Source organism: Vipera ursinii, assembly GCF_947247035.1.
Source record: "Vipera ursinii genome assembly, chromosome: 1".
NCBI classification, from domain to species: domain Eukaryota; kingdom Metazoa; phylum Chordata; class Lepidosauria; order Squamata; family Viperidae; genus Vipera; species Vipera ursinii.
Window position 1 is genome coordinate 177888806 of NC_139512.1, and position 23205 is coordinate 177912010.

General features: G+C 40.7%; 1 protein-coding gene across 2 annotated transcripts in view; it reads left to right on the forward strand.

Annotated features, from left to right (window-relative positions):
* Positions 1-23205, forward strand: part of NRP2 (neuropilin 2) — a gene marked incomplete at its 3' end in the record, with an annotated part of 194062 nt that overhangs the window by 93712 nt on the left and 77145 nt on the right. For both annotated transcript variants that reach the window (XM_083350768.1, XM_083350769.1), the window contains exons 8-10: positions 12554-12698; positions 16027-16376; positions 20955-21099. In XM_083350768.1, the coding sequence (XP_083206894.1) occupies positions 12554-12698; positions 16027-16376; positions 20955-21099 (640 nt within the window). The remainder of the gene's footprint in view (positions 1-12553; positions 12699-16026; positions 16377-20954; positions 21100-23205) is intronic.

The following is a 23205-nucleotide window of genomic DNA, read 5'->3' on the forward strand; positions in this document are numbered from 1 at the left end:
AGTTGTGGTGTGATACCAAGTGTGTTTTTGGAAAACACACTCTGTTGAGCTTATACCTTGCAGTGTGCTTTCTGACTGCCAATGAAGGAGAAAATGGTCTTGCAAGACTTATGTTTTGCTACATAAGATTCATTGAGCATTTATGGCCTGAGCCTCATGCACATGCTGGGTTAACAATCACAAAACCACATGAAACTGCACTTCAGGAATTATTGAAGCCTGGAAAATGAAAGGGCACAAATCCTGAGAGAGGATCATGATGTCCTAGAGAATAAAGCCCAACCATAAATAATAAGAAGCAATCTGGTTTGTCAGGGATAAGGGAACTATAGCGACAGTGCTGGCTGGCAGAGATGCATGGGGTGCTCTGAGTCCATATTTGGCCTGCCTGTAAATACAGCTGCATTGACCCTCCCTGATCTTCCCACCTCTGAATGCCTGGTCTGTGTTCAATGGGGATTTGGGCCAGGGGAGGGAGGGAGGGAAGTCCCTTCTTTTGTGCCCTGGGAAGGTGTGCCAGAGGGACATTAGTGAAGAGCACAGCTGTGTCTAATAAAGCTGTAACTGCAGGGCAGGAGGGATAGGGATTTTGTATTTTGTATTTTTCTTTGGAGACACTTTTAAATTAATCCTCAGTGTTGTACTGCTGAACAGAGCAAAAGAGTGAGCTATCTTAGGTCAAAGGGGACCCCCCCTCCTCCCCCCCCTGAAACCCTCACTAAAGCAGCAGCTTCCCCCAGGAGAGACAGGTGCTTATCTGTTCCCCCTGTTCTCTGTTATTGTCAGGGAAATGACAAAGAAGCTCATTTAAACTCTTGTTTTCAGGTAAGAGGGTGGTCTTTTGTCAGTTGTCTGAAGGGAATGGTGCCACGGTTTCTCCTATTTCTCCAAGAGACACAGTGCTAGGCCTGGCCAAAACTGTTCTTGCGGCCAGTACAACAAAGGAAGCCACAGAAGGTTATTATCTTCTAGTCGAGGTGTTAGCCCCCATCCAAAAGAGCCCAGATAGCAGTTGAGGACATTTCATGTCCATGTTCAGTTCATGTTCCTCAAGACTGCCTTTCTCTCTGTATGGTCCATTGATGTTCCAGTTTCTTGTGTTTTGATTTAATGTGATCCTTTGGTTGGTGGATCTCTTGAGAACCTGGGAAGCTTGGAGTGGGGAGGGGCGGATCAGAGTTCCTTTAATCCCGTTGAACCTAAGCCTCTCTGCCTTGCTATGGCTTCCTTATACTTAACAATGCCCAAATGGTTTTTGCTGAACCTGAGCCAACTTTCAAGCAGGATTCAGAGAGAGAGAGAGAGAGAGAGAGAGAGAGAGAGAGAGAGAGAGAGAGAGAGAGAGAGAGAGAGAGAGAGAGAGAGAGAGAGAGAGAGAGAGAGAGAGAGAGAGAGAGAGAGATATTTCATGTATCTGCAGTGGTCAAGTATATGGAGAACAATTAAACTGTGTTCAGGAAGAAAGAAAAAAAAGAAAGCAATAAGTTCCCTGAATTTGAACTTGGCAATATGCTAAGCTTGTAAGCCGCCCTGAGTCTTCGGAGAAGGGCGGGATATAAATAGAATTAAAAAAAAATGACATTCACAACAAATTGAGATGTGAGGCTATTTTTGAAAAGACTTTTGTATCACCTGAAGTGTATCATGATTTGTATCATGAAGTGTGGCATGGAAAGGCAGGGATACCAGTGGTGTTCATGTCCTCATGTGTATCCCTGTGATTCCACACTTGATAGCCTTGCCCAGGGAAAGGTGGAATCTTTTTGTATTTGGTCGAATACAACTAGGATTGCTTCCTGTCCTCCTTCCACCTGCCATGCATTCACGTTCGGGAAGCCTGCATGATAGGGATTATGAGCAGCAGGAAGGATTTCTAAGTATGCTCAGCCAAACCTGTGAGCGTGTCCCTTTTGGATTTTCCCTAGCACTTGTAGCAGAGCTTGTGGGGAAAGGATTGCGGTGACAAAACTGGCATTGTCACGCTCACTCCACATATATTGTCTCAATTGGTTTGCCTTATGTCTTGGTAAAATTATAATAGGCCAGTGACATTACGCCTAGTTTTTAAAATTACTTTTATGTATTTTATAATCTCTGGTTCCATCGCTTTAGATGCTTTCAGCATTTAATGGTTGCTAGATGTTACCAATTTTAAATTATTTAAATTACCTTGAATTTTCTGAGTGCGTTGGAAAGACTCAATATAAATCTATCTAATGAATAAATAAATTAGCAAATAAACTCAGAAAGTTAGATTCTGTATGAATAATGAAGGCTACAGTGTGAAAGTTGCCTCAGACATTCATTTTATGTCAATGCAGGTTTTATATTCCATAGATTGTGCAGGAAATTTTCCCTTGGGCAAGTGCCAGGTGTGTACAAATTCCTGTTAGAAACTGATGCTGCATCCTTAGTATTTCAAAACTGGTTTCCTGCAAAACCTCCATGGCTCAGGCTGAAATAATTATGCTTTGCCAAATAAATTTGTCAATTTTGCTGCAGCTTGATTTTATGCTAGAGAGTACAGGGGAAGATGAGAAGATGAAGAAGACTGTTAGATCCTTTAGTAAGGTGGATGGGATCCAAAGTTAATGGTTCTATCAACAGGTTGGCTACGGCCCACATGTCCAGGAATCTAAGAAAGAAGATAAGAGAGTCAGGCTAAATAACTTGTGAGAGAATTTGAGAAGAAAAATGATATTTTTCCCAGAAAATCAAGTAGTTCACCATCCTTACTTGCAGTTTTTACTGAGAGAGAGAAAAGAGAAGGGAAAAAGCAAAGAGAATTTGAAGGCTAGCATATTTTTAAGTCTCTGGCTGCTGTCAGGGTTGAAAGTGCACCCAAGGCAAGGGAATGTGAATAAGGTTTTAGGAAGAGGAAACAAAATAAATGAGAGTATATAGCAGTTGAGGACAGATATATCCTTCCCCAACTAGTACTGGATTTGAGGGCAGAAGAGGGGGAAAGAGTTAAAAGGGATTACCGTATCCAACACCTGCCAAGTGAGGGAGCCCTCCTAAATATCTCCAGTGATGCCCCATCACCATCATGGTTTTTACCTTTCTTGCAGGAATTAGAAAAAAATATAAATTCTTTCTTGCAAGAATTTGACAAAGAAGCTGCAGGGTAGTGGATAAGTCTCTCAGGCCCAGAGCAATTGACAGCATCACCCAGCCAGCACTGGGACAATCTATCAGAAATGGAGACAGGCTTTAGGGTGCCAAACATGTTTGAGGGAAGGGGACTAGCAGAGAAAGAACATTTGGCAGTGTCAATTTCCTGACAGAATTCCATGGCCCATATCAACTACGGTCACTACTTGGACTTAGAGCACAAAGCAGAGAAGGGCAGTCCAAGAATCCTCACATGCCATCCATTTCCTGTACCCACTTGCACTGTCTTTGGACATGCAAAGCACCTGTCAGAGTTTAATCTGCAGGGAAGGAAATGTAGATCAACGCATGTACATACACGGATTTTTTTTTCACAGACTCAAACCTTTATGTGCATATTAACATTCTGGGATTTAGAAAGCGCTGTGTGATGTGAGAACTGTGTGATGTACAAAGAACACAATGACATTTTCAAGGCCAGAAGCTCCTTTCATATTTCCAGAAGATTAGGTTAAATTAGTTCACTCTGAGTCTCGATGTCAATTCTGTGGTCCAAGAGGGGAAGCAAGACTTGCCCTTGCATGCTTTGAAATGTTTTGGAGTAAAGAATAGACAGAACTGCACATAATAGCGATGTTGATAGGCAATTGAATGATAAGTGTTTTTTAACACTTAAAACGGTTGTGAATAGCTTCTTGATTCCTCTTGTATGCTACTTATCCTCCTTATCGTCACAGCAGCACTGTGATGGGCTGGAAGACTGGGAGAGGGGGGGGGTTGATAGATGGTGTGACTTTGAACTGAGATTCCCAAGCCCCAACCTCTTCCTCCTTCCATATAAGCTGCACACATTGCACTGCTTCTTGATTTGGTAATGCATAGGAACAAGAAAAGGTTGCCTGCAACATTAACAACACTCTAGTTGTTTTTGCTACTTGCTTTGGAATACAGAACTGTGGAGCTCAGTGCCTGGTTGGCTCACAGTATATGGCAGGAGGGCTGCTTTTAGTTTGGAGGTCCCATGGACCTGTGAGGGGACCTCACATGGACCTGTGAGGGGGATATGGATGGTAGGAAAGAGCTATATAGCAGCACTGGGACTACATTGTGTTAAAGATGGTATCTTATCACTATTGTTATGAGACTAAAACATTTATAAACTGTGATATTGTTGATCATTTGCTATGATATGAATATGAAAAGGAATGAGCCATTTCTGAATTCTGTCCCTCTGTAAATGCACCCTAGGATTGCATTGGCTTTTTGGCTGCTGCCACCCATTCCTAGCTCATATTTTAGTGGTTGTCCATTAGGACTCCAATATCCCTCTCACAGTTACTACTATTGAGCCAGATATCACCTATTCTACAGCTGTGCATTTGGTTTTTCTTGCCTAAATGTAGAACTTTACTTTTCTCACCAATGAATTTCATTTTGTTTGATAGGGCCCAATGTTCAAGCCTATCAAGGTCGTCTGTATCTAAAGCCTATCTTCTGGAGTGTTGGAGTAATTTCAATCAGTAATTGAAAAATACTGGGCCTAAGACAGAGCCTTGGGATATCCCCTGCATGCTTCTCTCCTTGTAGAAGCACTTTCATTAAGGACTACACATTGAGTGTGGTTGGTCAGCCAGTTACGAATCCATCTAGTGGTGATGCTGCCTATCCCACATTTTTCTATCTTATCAAATAGTAAGTTGTAGTCTACTTTATCAAACGCCTTACTGAAATCCAAGTAAATTACATCACATTTTGTTTTCTTAGTTTAAGAGTCTCAGCATGTACATCTCTGTCAAATCCCAGAAAAACTGGGAAGAAGAAGAGTAGCAGGATGAAGCAAGCTCTAGGAAACCAAAGGTGCAAAAGCAAATTGGGTCCTATCATTTAACCCATGAGATCTCTGGCTGATGAGGGCTTGAGGATAAAACATGTAGCTCAGGCCAGTGTGGCCATTTTCCCAAGCAGGATTTTAATGCAGGGTGTCTTTTATAATCCATGTCTTTCTTCTAGACAGATCTTTAACTTTTTCTTTTTTCTTTTTTTGCTTAAGTTCTAAGGCTATTCCATTTGGTAGGAATCCCTCTGCTGTGTTAATTTAAGGCTATGTGTAGGGGTGCACCAACTCTTCTGTGGAATTCCCTAAAATGATCCTGCAAGGTAAAAATCAGGGGAAAGTATCTGGAACAAAGGAACACAGGGGTGAATGAGAAAAGATAACTTAATTTTATCTTTTTATTTTAAAATTGGAATTTAATATTTTTTATACATGTGAATAAGGTGGACATTAAATAATGAGAGCTGCGTTCCTCTTTCCATTATCTAGCCCAGTAAGAATAGAAGTGGAAATAAAATCCGGCTATTTAAATTGGGTGCAGATCAAATTCTTTACACATGTAGATCTAAATACAACTTTAGTCACATTCTTCAGCACTGGTCAGGATGTCCAGGTTCTAGGTTAGCAAAAGAAAACTCAAGTTGGGGGTTTGTTTTAATGATTTGTAGGTTATTCTCAATGTAGTATCTGCTAAACTGTATAACATGAGTGCCAGTTTGCTGATCAGCTCTAATCAACTGGTAGATTGGAATTAGTCAACCTCCTTCCCAGATATGTTACCCTAGATCAGGGGTAGGCAACCTCGGCTCTTTTATGACTCATGGACTGGCTCAGGAATTCTGGGAGTTGAAGTCCATGAGTCATAAAAGAGCCGAGGTTGCCTACCCCTGCCCCTAGATAATAACATGGTCAGCGAACACACCACTAGGGCAGAAATTGCAGTCCAATGTTTAGGGAGGTGACTAGATTGGGAAGGCTGCCATAAGCATATAAATTGAACTACACTTCTGTTCATGTAAGTAAATTAGTTGCATGAATTGCTGAGTTGACACAAATATAATCAGCTTCCAGAACTTCCCCAATAATGTATCAAAAGGAAGGTTTTCTGGCATTCTCACTGATAATGTTGGTTGAAAACTTTGGGAGATGTAATCTATCACCTCTTGAGGGTAATAGGTTGGGAAGGCTAATGTAATATAGTAATTAATCCTGAAGTTGAGCTTAGTGTTTCATTGTCTTTTGTACTGAATGATGGTGTGCGCCTGAAATTTTTCTGCTTCTTATTTGAAAGTCTCTCTCTCTCTCCCTCTCCCCTCCTCTCTCTCTCTCTCTCTGTCAAAAGATAATCTCACAGCTTTTCCTTCTTTTTGCCTTCAAAAAGTCCTGAACTCCTAATCCTCTTAATGTTTTCTGACTCCATAGGGTAATATAATCCTGCCCTAAATCTAAGAGTCCAAGAAGGCAGATAGACACACACACACACACACACACACACACACACACACACAGAAGTGTCTTTCAAGCTATCATCCCTTCCAAAGAAACACAGTCACTTTTTCTCTTTCATGCCCTTACAAATTCTTGACAACAAAGCCAGCACCAAAAATAAATAAGGTAAAAGTTCTGGGGGATCATAACCAGCCTCTGTCTCCCTTCCCTCTGTCTTTACTTCTGATACTGGAACTGGAAGGGTTTCTACGCTCACTGGAACTAATGTAGCTTTTAAAAATGAAATGACAAGGGAACACTTTTACACCAAGAGAAGCATGAATTTGATTTAGAGTTGAGGACAATTGGAAACATGTGGGGGCTCAGAGGGCATAACAGGGAAAGAAAAACATCCAGCCATATTGTTTTCCACACTCTTGTGGTGTCTCTAAAGAAATTAACAATGCAGATCAGCATTTCTTGATTACTGGTATATTTCTGTATCTAGACACATCAGGTGATCTGAATTAGTGAAAAAAATTATGTGTGGGGTAAGATAAGCAGAATGTGTATCTCTAATGCTTTTGCAATTGAAAGTTGCAATTGAAAGAAAAGTTAGATATGAGCTGGATTCCTTTCAGTTATTCTAAACCAGGGGTAGGCAACCTTGGCTCTTTTACGACTTGTAGACTTCAACTCCCAGAATTCCTGAACCAGCCATGCTGGCTCAGGAATTCTGGGAATTGAAGTCCATGAGTCATAAAAAGAGCCAAGGTTGCCTACCCCTGTTCTAAATCTAACCTGTAATCCCTAAGACATTCTGCTGTGTGGCCCCCTTTCCTTCTTTGATTTTTCTTGATTGTATTGTGCCTGAGAGAAAAGACTTAGAAACTCACATATCTATTGTTTCACAAAAACATCTTGTGCTCCGTTGAATTAAAAGTAGCTCATTAAAGGCTATTTTTGAAGACTGCTTGACGCTTGAGCTACAGTGAGAGGACTTAGTAAAAGATCTGCCATATCACAGTAGTGGGTTAGTGGGTTAGACCTAGCTTAATAGGTTGAAGCTGACTAGTCCTGTCTTATAAATTTCTTTCATTTACATTTACACTTTCTGCCTTAGTATATATACTAAGACTGATCCTGTACAGAAAATCTGATAGACTAGAGTATAGTCTAGTTTATATGCCAATATAAATTACCATCCCTATTGGCATATAGTGAGATCCTATTTAAAGTAAGTTTGCATTAGCTAAATACAGTGCTTTTTGGGGGGGGGGGGAAAAGGTGCCGGAACTCACACATGTCATACAATCCGCCTTGCCTACCCTACAAGGTTCCATCCAAAAAAGGTGCCGGAACTCCGTTCTGGGTGTTCTATGACAAAAAAAGCCCTGGCTAAATAAATAAAGAATTGTTGACGTGAAATAGTTCATATCTGTGAAGAATATGAAGTTCAAGTATTCTATGCTAGTTTGTGATGACAAAAAAAGAAAGCCACCTCTTAAAAGCTTTTAATGATGCCTTTTTCCCTTTTAAAGCATATCTTCCTTTGTGCTAAATAAGACTTTAAAAACTTGCTGTTTGCATTTAGTTCCAATAAAAATGAAAGCCTGTGCAGAATATTCTCTGCAGTAGATCAAGTGCAAGGATTTCAGAAGGAAGAACCACAGCTTGATTTCTTCAGATTATTTGCATTTTTGCAACTGGTGTATAGAAACCTGAAGCTAATCCGAATATTTTATGCTTTGAACACAAAGGCTGTGATGATCAGATTTAGCAGCCCAAAGTAGCTGATGACATCTTTGTGGTTATTCATACATTCTCCTTCAGAAAGGCTCATTCCAATCAAGCAGAGTTGGATGATAGTCATTCATATTTCATACCAGACTGAAGATGAAAAAGTCTGGAGGTGACAATATTGCCACATTACAATCTGGCCATTCATGTCTCATTTTCAGATTCCCCAGTGCTGTGTAAAAGGAGACCACCCTGGGCTCGGCTGCCTCATTTCTTCTGTGCTGCTCTTATAAATCACATTCTTGGAGAAAAGATGGCTGCTAGGACTAGGGGAGGATCACTATGAATTTGCTTCTGAATTACAATTTGACTGCCATCCTGTGGTTGTTAGGTAACAAAGAGTTTATAGTACTACAGGGAAGCCTTCAGTTCTTACATTGATTGGCACATTAATTTATGCTGATCAGTGTGGCATCTGATTAATCAAATGTGTCTGATTTTGAAAAGGTGAGCTGGAGAGGAAGTGATGGGGAAACACCCCGTTGATTCATATCATTTCTAGGTTATTTTTACCTGCCTGTGGCTGCATTTGGGGAGCAAGGATCAATCTCTTTATTGGAGGGGCTCATCTATGTTCTACCTACCTCCTCATTAATCTGTGATTTTTTTTGAAAAAAAAAAAGATTTAATTCACCAGTCTCTCTCTCTCTCTCTCTCTCTCTCTCTCTCTCTCTCTCTCTCTCTCTCTCTCTCTCTCTCTCTCTCCCTCCCTCCCTCCCTCCCTCCCTCCCTCCCTCCCTTCCCCCCAAAGTTTCACATAGGGCCAGAAAAACTGCCAACAAATATTGTGCGCAACTATAAGGGAATAGGGACATGAGGGGGGAGGAAGAGGAGGAAGTTGCCTGATTAAGCATCTTATGTGAGACATTAAAAAGCAAAAATCAGCAGTTGTTCATGTTCTGTATTTTGCTCCACAATTACAAGTAGTGTGGACCTGGGTGTATCAGGTTTATTCTTAACCAAAAAGGGAGTTTGTGGTTTCATTATAGTTGTGGACTTTGCTATCAACTCTGATACCCGAGTCCCTTGTGAGCAGATTGGATTACTAACCATAAGACTTGATACAAGTCTTTTGAGGCATGGAGAGCAGGTGTCAGGCAGGTTAAATCTGTAATTTCCAACACTTAAGGGAAACCTTCTGCCTAAAAGTGTCCTTAGTTGAGGACTGCATCAAGGACAGTGATATGTGAAGCAATTTGTAGCTTCAGCTTGGGGGTGGGGGGAAAGTACCATTGTTTTGGGGACCTTTAGGAGCAATAATCGATGGCAAAGGAAGAACAATAAAAATACTTATGCTGTATAGGATTTAAGACGTAATAATTTTACGTGGAAGAAATACAGCAAGTAATTCAGTTTGGATCTTACACACTCAGTACAGTAGCAAGGAAAATGCTCTTTTTTCCAAAGTGACTGGAGCCCTAGGTAACTCCATGGTCTTTGAAATAGCATAATCTGTCTAAGAACATTTGGTTTGATTTTTGTTGCCAGTTACACATACCTAAATCCTGCTGTTTCTGGAGGAATCTTCAGGCTTTGCACATCTGTTTGGAATTAGGCACCTGGCTGAATCATACTGTGTCTAATGAATTGAGCCTAAAGTTGTGATGAGCTGGAAGGTTGTTAACATTTATCTTTGAAAAAATAGTGTTTGGATTATTTATCAGCTATACAGAAAGGATTTAAAAAGATGATGCCATCACAAAATTCTTCCTGATCCTGTTCCACCCTTGTAAATGAGAAAATGCAAGTTGCTAAAATGATTGGCACACGACACAATTTCAAATAAGAGCAACCCCCTAACTTTCACACCACAAAGCAGGCTTGAATCAAAATCCGTGTGAAAACTAAGGAAGCAAGACAGAGAAAAAGAGAAGTCACCATATGGAATAAGTCAGCAGAAAAGGTGGCTGAAGGGCAAGGAATTAAAATCTATTCCAGAGGAACAACTTTGTAGAAAGAAAGAGCCGAAGCTAGGGTTGCAAAAATGCTGAAGAAGGATTAGAAGAGGACAAGGAATAAGGGTACAGGAATAAGGCTAATGGGTCTCCCTTGCCTCGGCTTCTTAGATGACATGCGGCAATGCCACCTTGTGTGGGTTGACTCAACGTGGAATGCTTTACCGCAGTATCAAAATACATCTGCACGCACATACATATGGATATTGGCAGAGGTGAAAGCCACTCACGGCAGACACCGATACTTCCAGACTTCCTGCGGAAAAGGATATCTGGTGACTGCTGAGTAAGGGAAAGATCGGGGAAAGGGTGGTCTGTTGGGATAAAATAGCGTATTCAAAACACATCAGTCATGCTGCCAGTGTGATCTACGGTGTATCTCTTTTGGCTTTGCATTTCTGCTCTACTCGAAACCTCAATTATCAGCACAGATTTACAAGCATATATTCTTTGCTACCGTGTCACTATTTTGCTACCCTGAGGGCAAGGAAGTGCTAATTATGCTAACTACCTTGCCTGCTTGCTGTGACTCTAGCATGAAGTTAACAGGGAGTCTTCTCAGTAGCACTGTTCTTCTCCCCCAGCCCCCACCCGCCACAAGCTGCATGACCTGATGGTGGGGAGAGAATGCCACCACCATCACCTTTGTCACTCCCCTCTCAGCTGAGGTGCTTGCCAGGGCACGTGCTCACGAGTGACCAAAGGAGGCCCTTGTATATGGTTAGAGGCATTAGCTCTACACTGGGCTAGCCTTTTGCCCAAGGCTTTGCATCAGCGCCTTTCTTCTCAACGCTCTGTGTTTAGTTAGAAGGACGGCTCTCCCCTGCCTTTCATGCAGAGCACAGGTTCATACAGCGGCCACAGCGGTCGTGATACATCGGTTCTGGCAATCAGTTTTGGCCCCAAGATGACTAAATTGTTTCAAACGGAGGAAACATCTGCATTATTTCTTTAATCCTAGTTCCCCTGGAATCTGAGGGAGATGTCATAAGATCTCCAAACAATGCCTTGCCTGAAATCCCAGGATTCTTAATCTCTAAATTGTTTAATTTTTACTTTACAGTCAGCGTTTGTTTAGGCTGCATTTTCCTTAAGCCCATCTGAAGGTGCATACAAATTTAGTGATTGCTGTATCCAAAACAAACAAACAAACAAAAGTATAAGAGAACACTATGTAAAAAGTTGATTGTTTGGAACACAGAGACAATATTACAAACACCACCAGCAGCAGCAACAACAACAACAGTAAAAGCTCTCTTGTTGTCTGGCGAGATCTATTAGAAGCCACCAGTTTAGGAGTCCCAAATCAGATCTAGAAGGGCCCCATGGCTCTCAGTGATATTCTCTCCTCACCTCTTAGAGGTTTGAACTGCTCCTTCCTGAACGTGGCTACTTAGGAATTTTCCTCTCCAAAAGGCAACACATCAGGGAGGTCTTGCTTTTATGGTTATGCCATCAATTTTCTGTATTTTAATGCTATGCTGTTAATTGTAAATTGCTGGACTCTTTAGAAATGGAGCAGCATATAAACTGAAGTAGTAAAAGACAATATGGGAACAATTTCTTGTAGAATTTTTGGGGGGCTTTGTATTGAACAAAGGATAAAGCAAAATTGCTGCAACTTTCCCGAGCTAATAAAAAGTAGAAGAAAAAGGGAAGAAATGGTCCATATGGTAATTAAGGATTATGACCATCTGGTAAGACAGGAGTTTGTTTGAATAATTCTGCAACATACGTTGCATCAAGTGAAAATCTTATTAAAATGTCTGCACGTGGACATAGAAAAGAAGTGACTGTCATCTTTTCTTGGAGGGATTATAATTCCATGGGAGAAACCAAACATTGTACACTAACAACAGTCTTCACTTATTAATTTGTTGATTTGAACTGGCATTGCCAAAATTTGCTGGAGACAATAATCATTACTGCTTACGCCCACTCTAAATATTGAAACTCAAATATGAATGGGCAAAATCTGTAGTTCAAGTTATTTTTGTTTGTATGCTCTATTTTAGGCAAATGAGATCTAGATTTTAGGAGGCTTTTGAACATCTTGCACTTCTGGGAATTAAGCCAATGTGCTTTCAGACTTGTCTGTTCAAAACCAGAACTAGTTCTTATTTAATTGATTTGTCTAGAATTGTATTTTTATGTTGCTGTTGCAATATAGTAGGACTGAAGAGTTTCACCCATTGAGTTTAGCACTGTCAATTGCACAGGAGTAAAAAATCTTTTTCTAAACATGGTGCAGAATTGAAAATTATTCTTATCCAAGGCAAAGAATTCAAAGGGAAAAGTAATTACTCCTGTTTTGTTTTATTACATAGCCAGGTGCTTATGTTCCCTATCTGTTCTTTTCTGTTTTGCTCAGTTTTATGCAATGAAGGAAGTACGTATAATGTTAAGAATGTCTCTTTCTCAGGTATTTCAGGCAAACACCGATGCTTCTGAAGTGGTTCTCAACAAAATCCATGCTCCAGTGCTGACTCGGTTTGTGCGGATCCGTCCCCAGGTTTGGCATAGTGGGATTGCCCTTCGACTGGAGCTATATGGCTGCCGAATTACAGGTGTGTATCCTTTCTGTCGCTAAGAAAGACTGACCATTTTCTCTCTGTGCTTGACCCTACAAATTGTAGCCTAGTTGCTGTTGGTGTCACAGCCGTGGCAGCTTCTTGTGCAGAGAAATGGGGAATGTTCTGAGATGGGCACTTCAGATTATCTCATGATGCTATAGAATTACAGTTTTGGGGAGGGGACAGGTATCACTTAGCCCCCAAACCCCAATAAACAAACCAGCCTAGTCCACTGACTACATTGCCTTTACAGGTAGTCCTCACCCTTTGACCATAATAGATGCCAGAATGACAGTAAGTTATGTTGGTTGTTAAGAAGGTCTGCATGTGACCGCACCCAAATTTATGACCTTTTTTTGCAGCAGTTATTAAGCAAATCCATTGTCCATAATGAGCATTTGGTGCCTGAAACCAGAAGTAAATAATCACTTTCTGGCACAAACCCCCCCCCCCCCACAAAAAACCATTGGAACTTGCAATCACACAACCACGGGATGGGGTGGGGGTGGGAAAGCCATCAGATTGAATTTGGGTCATAAGTAGTACCTGGGGAAGTCCATCATAACTTGAATGGTCACTAAGTGACTGATTGTAAGTTGAGGACTATCTGTACTAAGACCTTGTCTCTGGAGGGAGGTTCTCCTTGAAACTTGACTAGTGTGGCATGAAAGACTTACCAAAAGGATCATAATACGGACCCAATTTACAAGTCTTTTTTTTTTCCCTCAAGGATTTCCTGCAGTTTCCAAAGGCTGTGCATGCAAGGGTTTGTCTCCTTAAATTATCTTGAAAAGCATTTTTCTTCAACCTGCATACTTTAAAAAATGCAAATGCAGCTGCTGAGAAAGGAAATGATATTTCATATGGTAATCAGGGAGAGAGGTATTAAAGCTTTCTTTATCCGCCATGGTCCTAGTGCAAATTGCTACATCAAAGCTTTATTTTCTATGGGAAAATTCTCATACCAGTGGCTGCTATTGTATTTTCTTTAAAAAAAAATCTGAAGATTCATTAGGGTGATGCACAAGTTTGTGTCTGAGTCAGCCCATCAATACATACATGCATACTGGGTTTATTCTCTTCTTAAATGGCCCACATTACAAAGAGAACAATCTTAGCCCCATCAGGCACTCCTTTACCAAGCAGCTCACAATCATCCTAATTGGTTCAAAAGCTACCATTTCAGGGAATACAAAATTTGTATTCAAGTTCTCCAATGCTGTTTTGTATCCCTTTGGCCTTTGTACCAGGAGAATATCAACAAGGCTTTATTGCATCATTGGGGCTCTCCAAGCAGACATGCAATCATACTAAGCATTGCTGCTAATCAGTATTTGGGAGTACTTGGGTTTTTTGCTGCCCAGCACTGACAGCACTCAAAGTCTTGCTTTTTATCAGTGCCCTTGCATTTCCTAATCTTTTTCTTGGAGGACTGACTAAGTGAGGTTTGGAAAATGCCCAGAGTTGATACTGGGTTTTGCACACTGTGATTGTCCAGTACAAATGTTGAATTGAGGCTGCAGTCACGAAATGATCAGGGATTCAATGATCCTTCCCTTTAACAATTGTAGGAAGAAAAGTCTTCATCATGGTTCCTCCAAGCGGGGAATAAACATGGCAACTGCTTTGGGAAGAAGGCTGTAGTTTATTGCAGAGGAAAGGCAGACAGAAAGATGGATCCAACAGGAAAAGAAGGGCTGAGCACATGTGGGTAGTGGGTTTTTATACCCCTTGGACTCTTTTGTCTGGAGCTATTTCCTGTTTCAAGCTTTGTATTTCCTTTGTCACGTATTCTGTCCTGAGCCTAGGTGTGCCACTCTAGGATTCTTGCTGGTTGTCTGTCCCAGCCCACCTCCCTGGGGCAGGGGTATGTAGATTTTAGAAGTCGTCTTAGCTTCAACCTTCCTGAATGCTTTACATCTGCATTTCTATAGAGTTGGTTTCCGCTTGGGGGAGGGAGACTTGGGGCTATTAAGAAAACCTGGGCATGCTTTTCTGCCTCTTTAAGATCCTTTTAAGGGACCCGGTGGCTCAGTGGGTTAGGACGCTGAGCTTGTCGATCAGAAGGTCGGCAGTTTGGCGGGTTGAATCCCGAGTGCCGCGTAGCAGAGTGAGCGCCTGTTACTCGTCCCAGCTTCTGCCAACCTAGCAGTTCGAAAGCACGTAAAAATGCAAGTATAAAAATAGGGACCACTGCGGTGGGAAGGTAACAGCGTTCCGTGCGCCTTTGGCGTTTATTCATGCCGGCCACATGACCACAGAGACGTCCTTGGACAAGCGCTGGCTCTTCAGCTTTGAAACGGAGATGAGCACCGGCCCCTAGAGTCGGAAACGACTAGCATGCATGTGCGGGGGAACCTTTACCTTTACCTTTAATATCCTTTTAGGAAATATATTTTCCTGCCCTTTTAATATTTCCATCTCTGGGGAGCTGACTTCCCACACATTTTTACCTGATTTGGGAATGTAGAGCCACTGCATCTTGATTCTTTTTTCTTTTCTTTTTTTACATAGCAAAGAGATTTCACATGACTTCTTAGTTCAACTAACATTTTGAAATCTGGAAATTTTGGGTCATAAGTAATGTTGCAGTCTCACTGGGATGCTTATTTAATTGCTTTTCCTTCTGCCCCCCCCCCATTAGTTGTGGCTTCACATGCCACAAGTAAATTTACATGTAAAAAGAGAACATTGAGCCTCACCATCATTTGAATTGTTTAATATGATGGCCTCCAGTTGTGGTTGATCTCTCGTTTGTTTGAATTTAATGATATTTATTTTTTAAAAGAGCTGGAACAGCAATCAGGATGCTACTAGTGGATGAAAGTTTAGCTGGAAGCAGAGGCTAGTTTGGATTAAGGATTTGGGGGTAGGGTGTACTTTAAGCAACCACTGAGGGGCCCCTGTAGCCTATGAAAGCTGGTGTCCTTGGTATTCTCTGAGCTTGGCTGTTTTCTTGCAGACATTTCATTACCCAAACTAGGTAACATCATCACTGCTACCTATGAAAGCTGTTGCAAAGCAAAGCAAAGCTGGCTTTTGCACTCAACTTCAGTACCTAGAACAGGGGTGTCAAACTGCCGGCTTGCGGGCCGAATGCGTTGTGGAAAATGCGCCCACCCCATTGCCGGCAATGGCAAAACCATCCCGATATGTTGCGCAACATCATGTGACGTCGTGAGTTTGACAGGTCTGACCTAGACGTTGATTGCAATGAGGCATTATTCTTCCTATGTCACTGCAAAATTTTTATCCCTCAACTGATTTTACATAATACCCATAGTACCCATTTCTATGCTTACTGCTGCTCCTTTTCATACAGATTCACCCTGTTCCAGTATGTTGGGGATGCTTTCAGGACTTATCCCAGACTCTCAGATCTCAGCTTCTTCTACCAGAGAATATCACTGGGTTCCTAGTGTGGCACGCCTAGTCAGCAGCCGCTCAGGATGGTTCCCCCGCATCCCTCAAGCCCAGCCTGGTGAGGAGTGGCTGCAGGTAGACCTGGGCCTCCCTAAGAACGTGAAAGGAGTGATTATCCAAGGGGCCCGAGGTGGGGACAGCATCAATGTGGCAGAGGCGCGAGCTTTTGTGAAGAAGTTTAAAGTGGCGTACAGCATGGATGGGAAAGACTGGCATTCAATTCAAGATCCCCGGACCATGCAGCCAAAGGTAAGACTTCTTAGCTGGAATGTAACAGTGAGCTACAGGACACGTGTACTTTTTTCCTTTTTCTTCTTCTTCTTCTTCCTTTCTGGTGAAATTTATTATGGCTGCTTGCTTCTGGAGACACAAAGGAGTCTATCCACTTTGAAGGGTCCTTGTGCAAACCTTAATCCTACCTGCAAAGTCATATGTTTCACACTTGTCTCAGAGTCAAAATAAACTTATTCTATTCTGGTGATTAGTGGTTATGCAATAGGTCTTGTGAGCTGCTTAAAGCTGAAATGATTGAAGGAGCATAAAAACATTTAAGATGAATGCATGTTTCAATAGGATGTGGGAAGGAGGAAGGCTCTTATCTACGAATGTACTTCCTCCTCCTTTCATCCCTTCCTTTCTTCCTGTAGTGGAAAAGCTGGAACCCTTAGAAGCTGGAAAGTGACATCTGTTTTTCACTTCTTTCTCTTTTCCCTCACATGGCAAATTTACACTTGGGCCTTTTCATTTCAGATTGCACGTGAAGGCACACGTGGCTGAATACGTCTTTAAACGCCCAACAGCAACCATTGACCCCTTACTGTGCATAGATGTTAGAAATAAGTACCAGCGGAGCAGAGCAGAGCAGCAGATGTTGGGGAATGCTCTGTTGAGAGATTAGAAGACACAATGCCTGTAGAAGGCAGGGTCTTCTGCTTCCCTGGGGTCTTCGGTTGCTTTTCCAAAAAGTGCACGAGGCTGCCTAATCGTCAGTCTTGAAATAGGGTTTTATTGCTGGTCCAGGGTTTGCTTTTTGGGGAGGTCTGTGCGACAAAGTTGCTGGGTAACAAAATCTTGTCTTTCAACTCAGTAACTCATAGGGTGGGGGTGGTGTCGCCCTTTTTCCCCCTGGCCCACAAGTGTGTTTCTGGTTGACTGGGAAAATGGAAAATGTAGGCCTGAGATTACATCCATATCCAGTGCTCCCTACGCCTCACCAATAATTCTATCATGCTATTGTAGGAAGTGAAATTGGGATGTCTTAGTGGCTTGGATAGACAGAACAAGACAGACAGGAAAGTAACGTCCAGTTAGAAATGATGGCAGTTGTGCTTTGTCTTTTTTTAATGAACCAATACAGAGAAGAAACTGAGATGAGCGCTGCCCCCTAGAGCCGGACATGACTGGACAGGAGAAACCTTTGCTTTTTTTCCTTTACTGATTTAGCAAGAGGATGGCTTAGTGTTGCTTACTTCTCCCCACCCCCACCCTTTCTGCAAAAAATGTTTGGCACAGCCCTGGTGTTCACTGTATCCTGCCTTGTCTCAGTTTTATCTCCACAGTGAGTAGTAGGGTATTGTTCTCCATATGATTCAGAGGAAGGTGAGGGTAGAAACCATTTGTGATAAAAAATATCCTGCTTTAGAGCCCATATTTGGATTGTTCTTACTGAAAGTCCTGCTTCATTTTTCCAAGTTTTCCAATGACATTCTTACTTGTTAAGGATTTAAGAGATGAACTTTTGCACCACTGTAAAAGCCTTAATTCAAGAGGCCCAAGGCTCTAAATCATAGACAAACACAAAGTCTGAGTTTCTGCTAGCCAATTCTTTGAATTAATACATATGGCATCATAGAGAGGTGTCTTTTAGAACTTGATGGAAAAATGTGTGGGACGGATAAGGAGAAGAAGACCATTAACAGTAGTGTTTACACAAGAAGTCAGTAGAGTTGTACCAGATTTGAGTCAGTATATCTGGGATCAACATCTAGCTAAGAGGAGGCAAGTCCTGTGCCAAAGCACTCTGTGTGGTTTGTCTGATGGACTGCATCCTGCTTGGCAGCAGCATTCTGCTCTTAGACATGGAACTTTTCAGTTGGCCACAAACTCTGCCTAACAGAGGAAGGAATGAGGGAGACAGAGGGAAGAAGGGTAATTTTGAAACTGAAGCACCATATCCTGCCTCTCAATTACTTTTCAGATAAAATCTATTTGAAAATAACTGCCTTAGCTTGTACCAAAGGTAAAAAAGCCCTATCATCTTATTTGCTATAGTCATCTACCAAAAAGTATGCTTTAGCTGATGTGTTTATATAGCATGCCACCAGAGTTAATACAGGGTGATTGAGATTTGTTGAGCTTTTCATGGATTTTTGTTGCACCTTGAACTGAATGTGAGTCATGATCATCAAATCAAGGCTGCATGTTTTGCATGCACAGAAGACCCCCATTTTCAGAAGCCCTAGTTGCAAAGAGATCTTTAATTATGTTCATCAGAATGATCTCTCAGCTCTTACCTTTACTACTTGGAGATCTAAGTGTTCCACGTATGAAGATCCATAAAAGAGTTGAGAATTATGAAAGTGGGATTATGTGCCCATCTTGCTCTTACTTTAACTAGATACTGTAATTGAAACATCTGCAGAGAGTTTAGGATTTTAGTAAACCATATAAATATGATGTGAATGTATGTAGCCTGAAGCTACATTAGAAGGATTTATACACACATAAGGATTTGAAACAGGATAGAGATTAGGCTATACCCTACTCCTAATATACTTTTTTGTTTGCACTTATTATTTGGTTTACACCATATTTCTACTTATAGTGGTTAACAAAACTTAAGAAATAACCACAACATATAGCAAACTGGAATTAAGTCTGGTAAAAGAGATGTAACTTCGTAGATTTTCTGAATGCTAGGAGAATGAGTACAGAACACAACCCCCTAGGAGACTGCATTTCAAATTCTTTCCCATGGGGCAGGAAAATGGACCTATGACATGGGGGCATCTTCCATAGGACTTATCTTGTAGATCAGGGGTCTTCAAACTCGGCCATTTCATGACTCATGGACTTCAACTCTCAGGCACGCTGGCTGAGGAATTCTGGGAGTTGAAGTCCATAAGTCATAAAAGCGCCGAGTTTGAAGACCCCTGCTGTAGATCATAGCCCAAAGCTATACAAGTTTTGAAACATGTGAAATTGCTCATAAGCAATTGGCAACCAGTGCAGATCTTTCAGTAGAGAGGTCATATGATCTCTGTATCTTGCAGTGGTTAGCAGTCCTAAGTGTCATTTTTTTGCTCAACTTACAGCTTCCATTTTTCACAGGTAATGTCACATAGTAGTGAGAAATGATATAACCAAGATTTGACCAGATCTTCGCCCGTCAGCTTGTTTGCTTTAATTTATAACACGCCTTTCCTCCAGAAGCTCAAGGCGGTATTGTAGAACTCCACCCTCCAATTTATTCCTACAGCAGCTTTGTGAAATAGGTTGGGTTGAAAAAGAGGGCCTGGCTCAGAGTCACCCAGGGAGCTTCCCAGGCTGAGGAGGCACATGAACCTCTGTCTCCCCATGCCTAGTTCAAACCTTAGCCACTGTTACACCCTGGTTTATATAGGCTAAAATTGGACATACATTCCCCGAGGATCTCCAAAGAAAATCCATATCGCACTGCATTTCTTAAAATCCAAGATAAAGGAAATTTCTGCTCCTGGCTAACGTAACTGAATTATAATCGAAGTAACCTAGGCTCACCATTAGTTTTGCAGATGATACTGTTTACACAAATGTTTACTGTTTACTTTGTCTCTTACGACAACAAAATTTTATCTTTCAGGTTTCCAGGAAAAAGACTGTAGAATTTCTCTAGATAGTTCAACCACTAGTGCATTTAAGATAGAAAGTGGTTTTTGACACTCTTGGCCAATTTTGGTATAACATTTATTGGGTATTTTTCCTTTCACCTTCTCTAGTAGAGGTAAAATTCAATAAATGTATTGTCATTTATTCTTGAAAAAGCAGCTTCGGTTATTGCTTCACCTCAATAAAAAGCAATCTGCTGACAAGATGATACTGACAGCGTGCATTCTTAAATATTACAAGCTTCTGTGGTTTGGTCTAATATGTCAGCAATTGATGAAAAGCTATTAATGAAAATGCTACCCTTTGAATTCAAACTGAAAAGGTGCCCTGGAGTAATATATACTTATGTTGGTGCTTTCTGGGCTCACGCAGCAGCCATACAATCCCAAGAAAATCTGCTTGTGGGATAAGGAGATGCTAATGGCCATGCATACTCTGGAGCACCTTGTTGCTCCCTGTGGTGCTTTCTTAATTCAAACACATGTTTCCCATAGATTGCACAGGTGGCTTTTAAGCTCAGAGAAAGATACAACTTCCTTCAGGAGGTTGCTGACCCCTAAACCTTCTCTGGAATATCTTTTTGAATTTGGATGAAGAGAACAGCACATCCTTATCTGAAAGCTAACAAAAAGGTCCTTTTTCAAATAGACCAAGTTTAAACCATTATTATTATTATTATTATTATTATTATTATTATTATTATTATTATTATTATTATTATTATTTTCCAGCATTTCTCTATTCTGTCTTTCCAATGGTCATTTTGTAACTTGTTACATTCTTTAGGTTGCCCAAATTTATTACACTGGACCCGGTAGTTGCTTAGTAGAAAAAAAAAGTTCAAGTAAATTTTAAAAAATAACTAATTTTCCCAGAGAGTTGCTGCCTTCTTTTACTATCTGTTTATTCTTTATGGCTCTAAAGCAAGGAAAGTCCTATTTAACCTCTGTTTCTCAAAAGATATTTGAAGGGAATATGCACTACGACACCCCTGAAGTCAGAAGGTTTGATCCTGTTCCTGCACAGTTCATCAGAGTTTACCCAGAAAGATGGTCTCCAGCAGGGATCGGGATGCGCTTAGAAGTCCTTGGGTGTGATTGGACTGGTAAGAGCTCTATGAATCTATTTCATGTCATGAATCCTTCAGCCATTTTGGTCCTGGGAACATTTGCATAAATTTTAAGTTTCTACGTGGGAATCCAAACTGATGACATTGAACCCCAAATATTTTCCTTTCCCCACTCTTCCTGATGAATAATTCTTGCCCCGCCTAGAATGAGTAGAAATGTTTTCTGTATGTATTCCTGTGATGATAGTGATGATAGCGAACCTCTCTTTCAGTTTTATGTTTTCAGGATGGCAATATTGACTGTGAAAATCCTTAATAGAAGATGGCTTTGATAACATTGACTATTTTCATTGCTTATTCTCAGCCTATTAAAAGTTCATAAGTTGTTTTATACTCTCCTTTCTGGAGAATCTTCAAGTTTTGTATATGGCTGGCTATGGATGTTCAAACCCCTTTCCCTTGTAAACTTATGCCTAACTTCACAGCTTATCAGGCTGTGGGGACATAACTTCACCGTCTATAGCCCTGTAGCACCTTCCTCAAAGCAAAAAGAAAAATCTTTCCAAATGGCATTCAGAGTGCAGATTAAAAAAGGAAGATAAGTTTTCTTAAGTTTCTCCTTCTCATTTATATCCACCTTCTGACTGCTTGATGTCAGGACTTTCCTATTTGTGGAGAGGAGGGCATTCTGAATCTCAGCACACAAAGAAAACTTTGAGGTTCCCCATTTCTACCAATGAAATAAGAGGAGCAAGAGGGTGCATGTGTAGAATAATCTATATGAGCAAACATACATATTATCAGGGTTTAAAATGGAGGGAGGAAGGGGAAAGAATGTTTATGAAAAGTGTATGAGAAGAATAGTATGTAATGGTGGGGGATAATATTCTAATGCCTGCACCTGTCCTGGGCAAATGAGTTGCATTTTTATGTAATTCTCAAAACTGATAACTCTGTATGTCTGTTTTAATTATTGCCTTGCTCTGATTTTATGCTATGTTTTGTGATAACCCTTATGTTAATTACTATGCCCAGCAGCATACATTAGAGGGAAGTTCAGTGTAATTAACAGGAACATCTCAAGAACTAGGAAGACTCAGCTTGAGATATTTGTACCACAAGGTACAAAAACTCTTATATTTCAGGATTCTTGAGAGAGAGAGAGACCAATTATCTGTCAATCTAAGGAATCAAAATGTTACACATATGATTTTATAAAGAAACTGCTTATTCTTTCTTTTGATGTGTAGTCATAAAATATGAAAACCGTCAGCTGGATTTAGCCCTCTAGCTTCCAGGCTTAACTGAAATGACAAAAAATAGAGCACAAGCTACCACTACCAACTAAATCCTTTTACTGCTGACTGTTAGACCTAGAAAATTATACTTTCTCTTTTATTTTGTTAAGATGCATCTAGCGGTCAGTCTGTTTTCCAGATGTCACTGGTAAAAAAGATTTGATTTCTGTTTGGAAACCACATCTGTAAAAAGCTTGTTTGTATAGATTGGCTTGGTCTGTACAAACTTCCAAAGAAGCAGTTCCCTCAATGGATTGTTACTACCTTTCAGTAAATAAACTGTATGATACTTCGGCATGCATTATGAAATATATATGTAAATAATAACACATCTACAATTTTAAGTTAAAATTGATAAACTGACCCTTTTTGTTATGGTCAGGTGTTGCAATACAGAGTGTTTTTATTTATTTGACAGGGAATGTTTGAACCACAAATCTAAAAATTGTAGCCTCAATGTGGAAGATATTGTGGGAACTTCCATGCTGCTCTGTCAGAGGCATGATACTGCCTGAGTATCCATATATGAGCATAGATTGCTCAGGCAAGGGAAAGCTACACTTGGAGAAAGAATTTTTTAAAGTTCGCATAAAATATTGATATATAACTTGGATATCCTGCCCGACATTATTACATTTGTCTTTCTCCAGGAATCAGAATATAAAAATCTCTCAGACCATCTTACAGGATTGTCATTGAGGGGAAAATGGGAGCTGGCAGCATTAAATATCTATGCTACCTTGAGATAGCCAATAAACTAACCAACCAACCAACCAACCAACAAATAAATAAATGAGATTTTTAATAAAATAAATAAATACACATTTTTGGAATGGAAGAAATA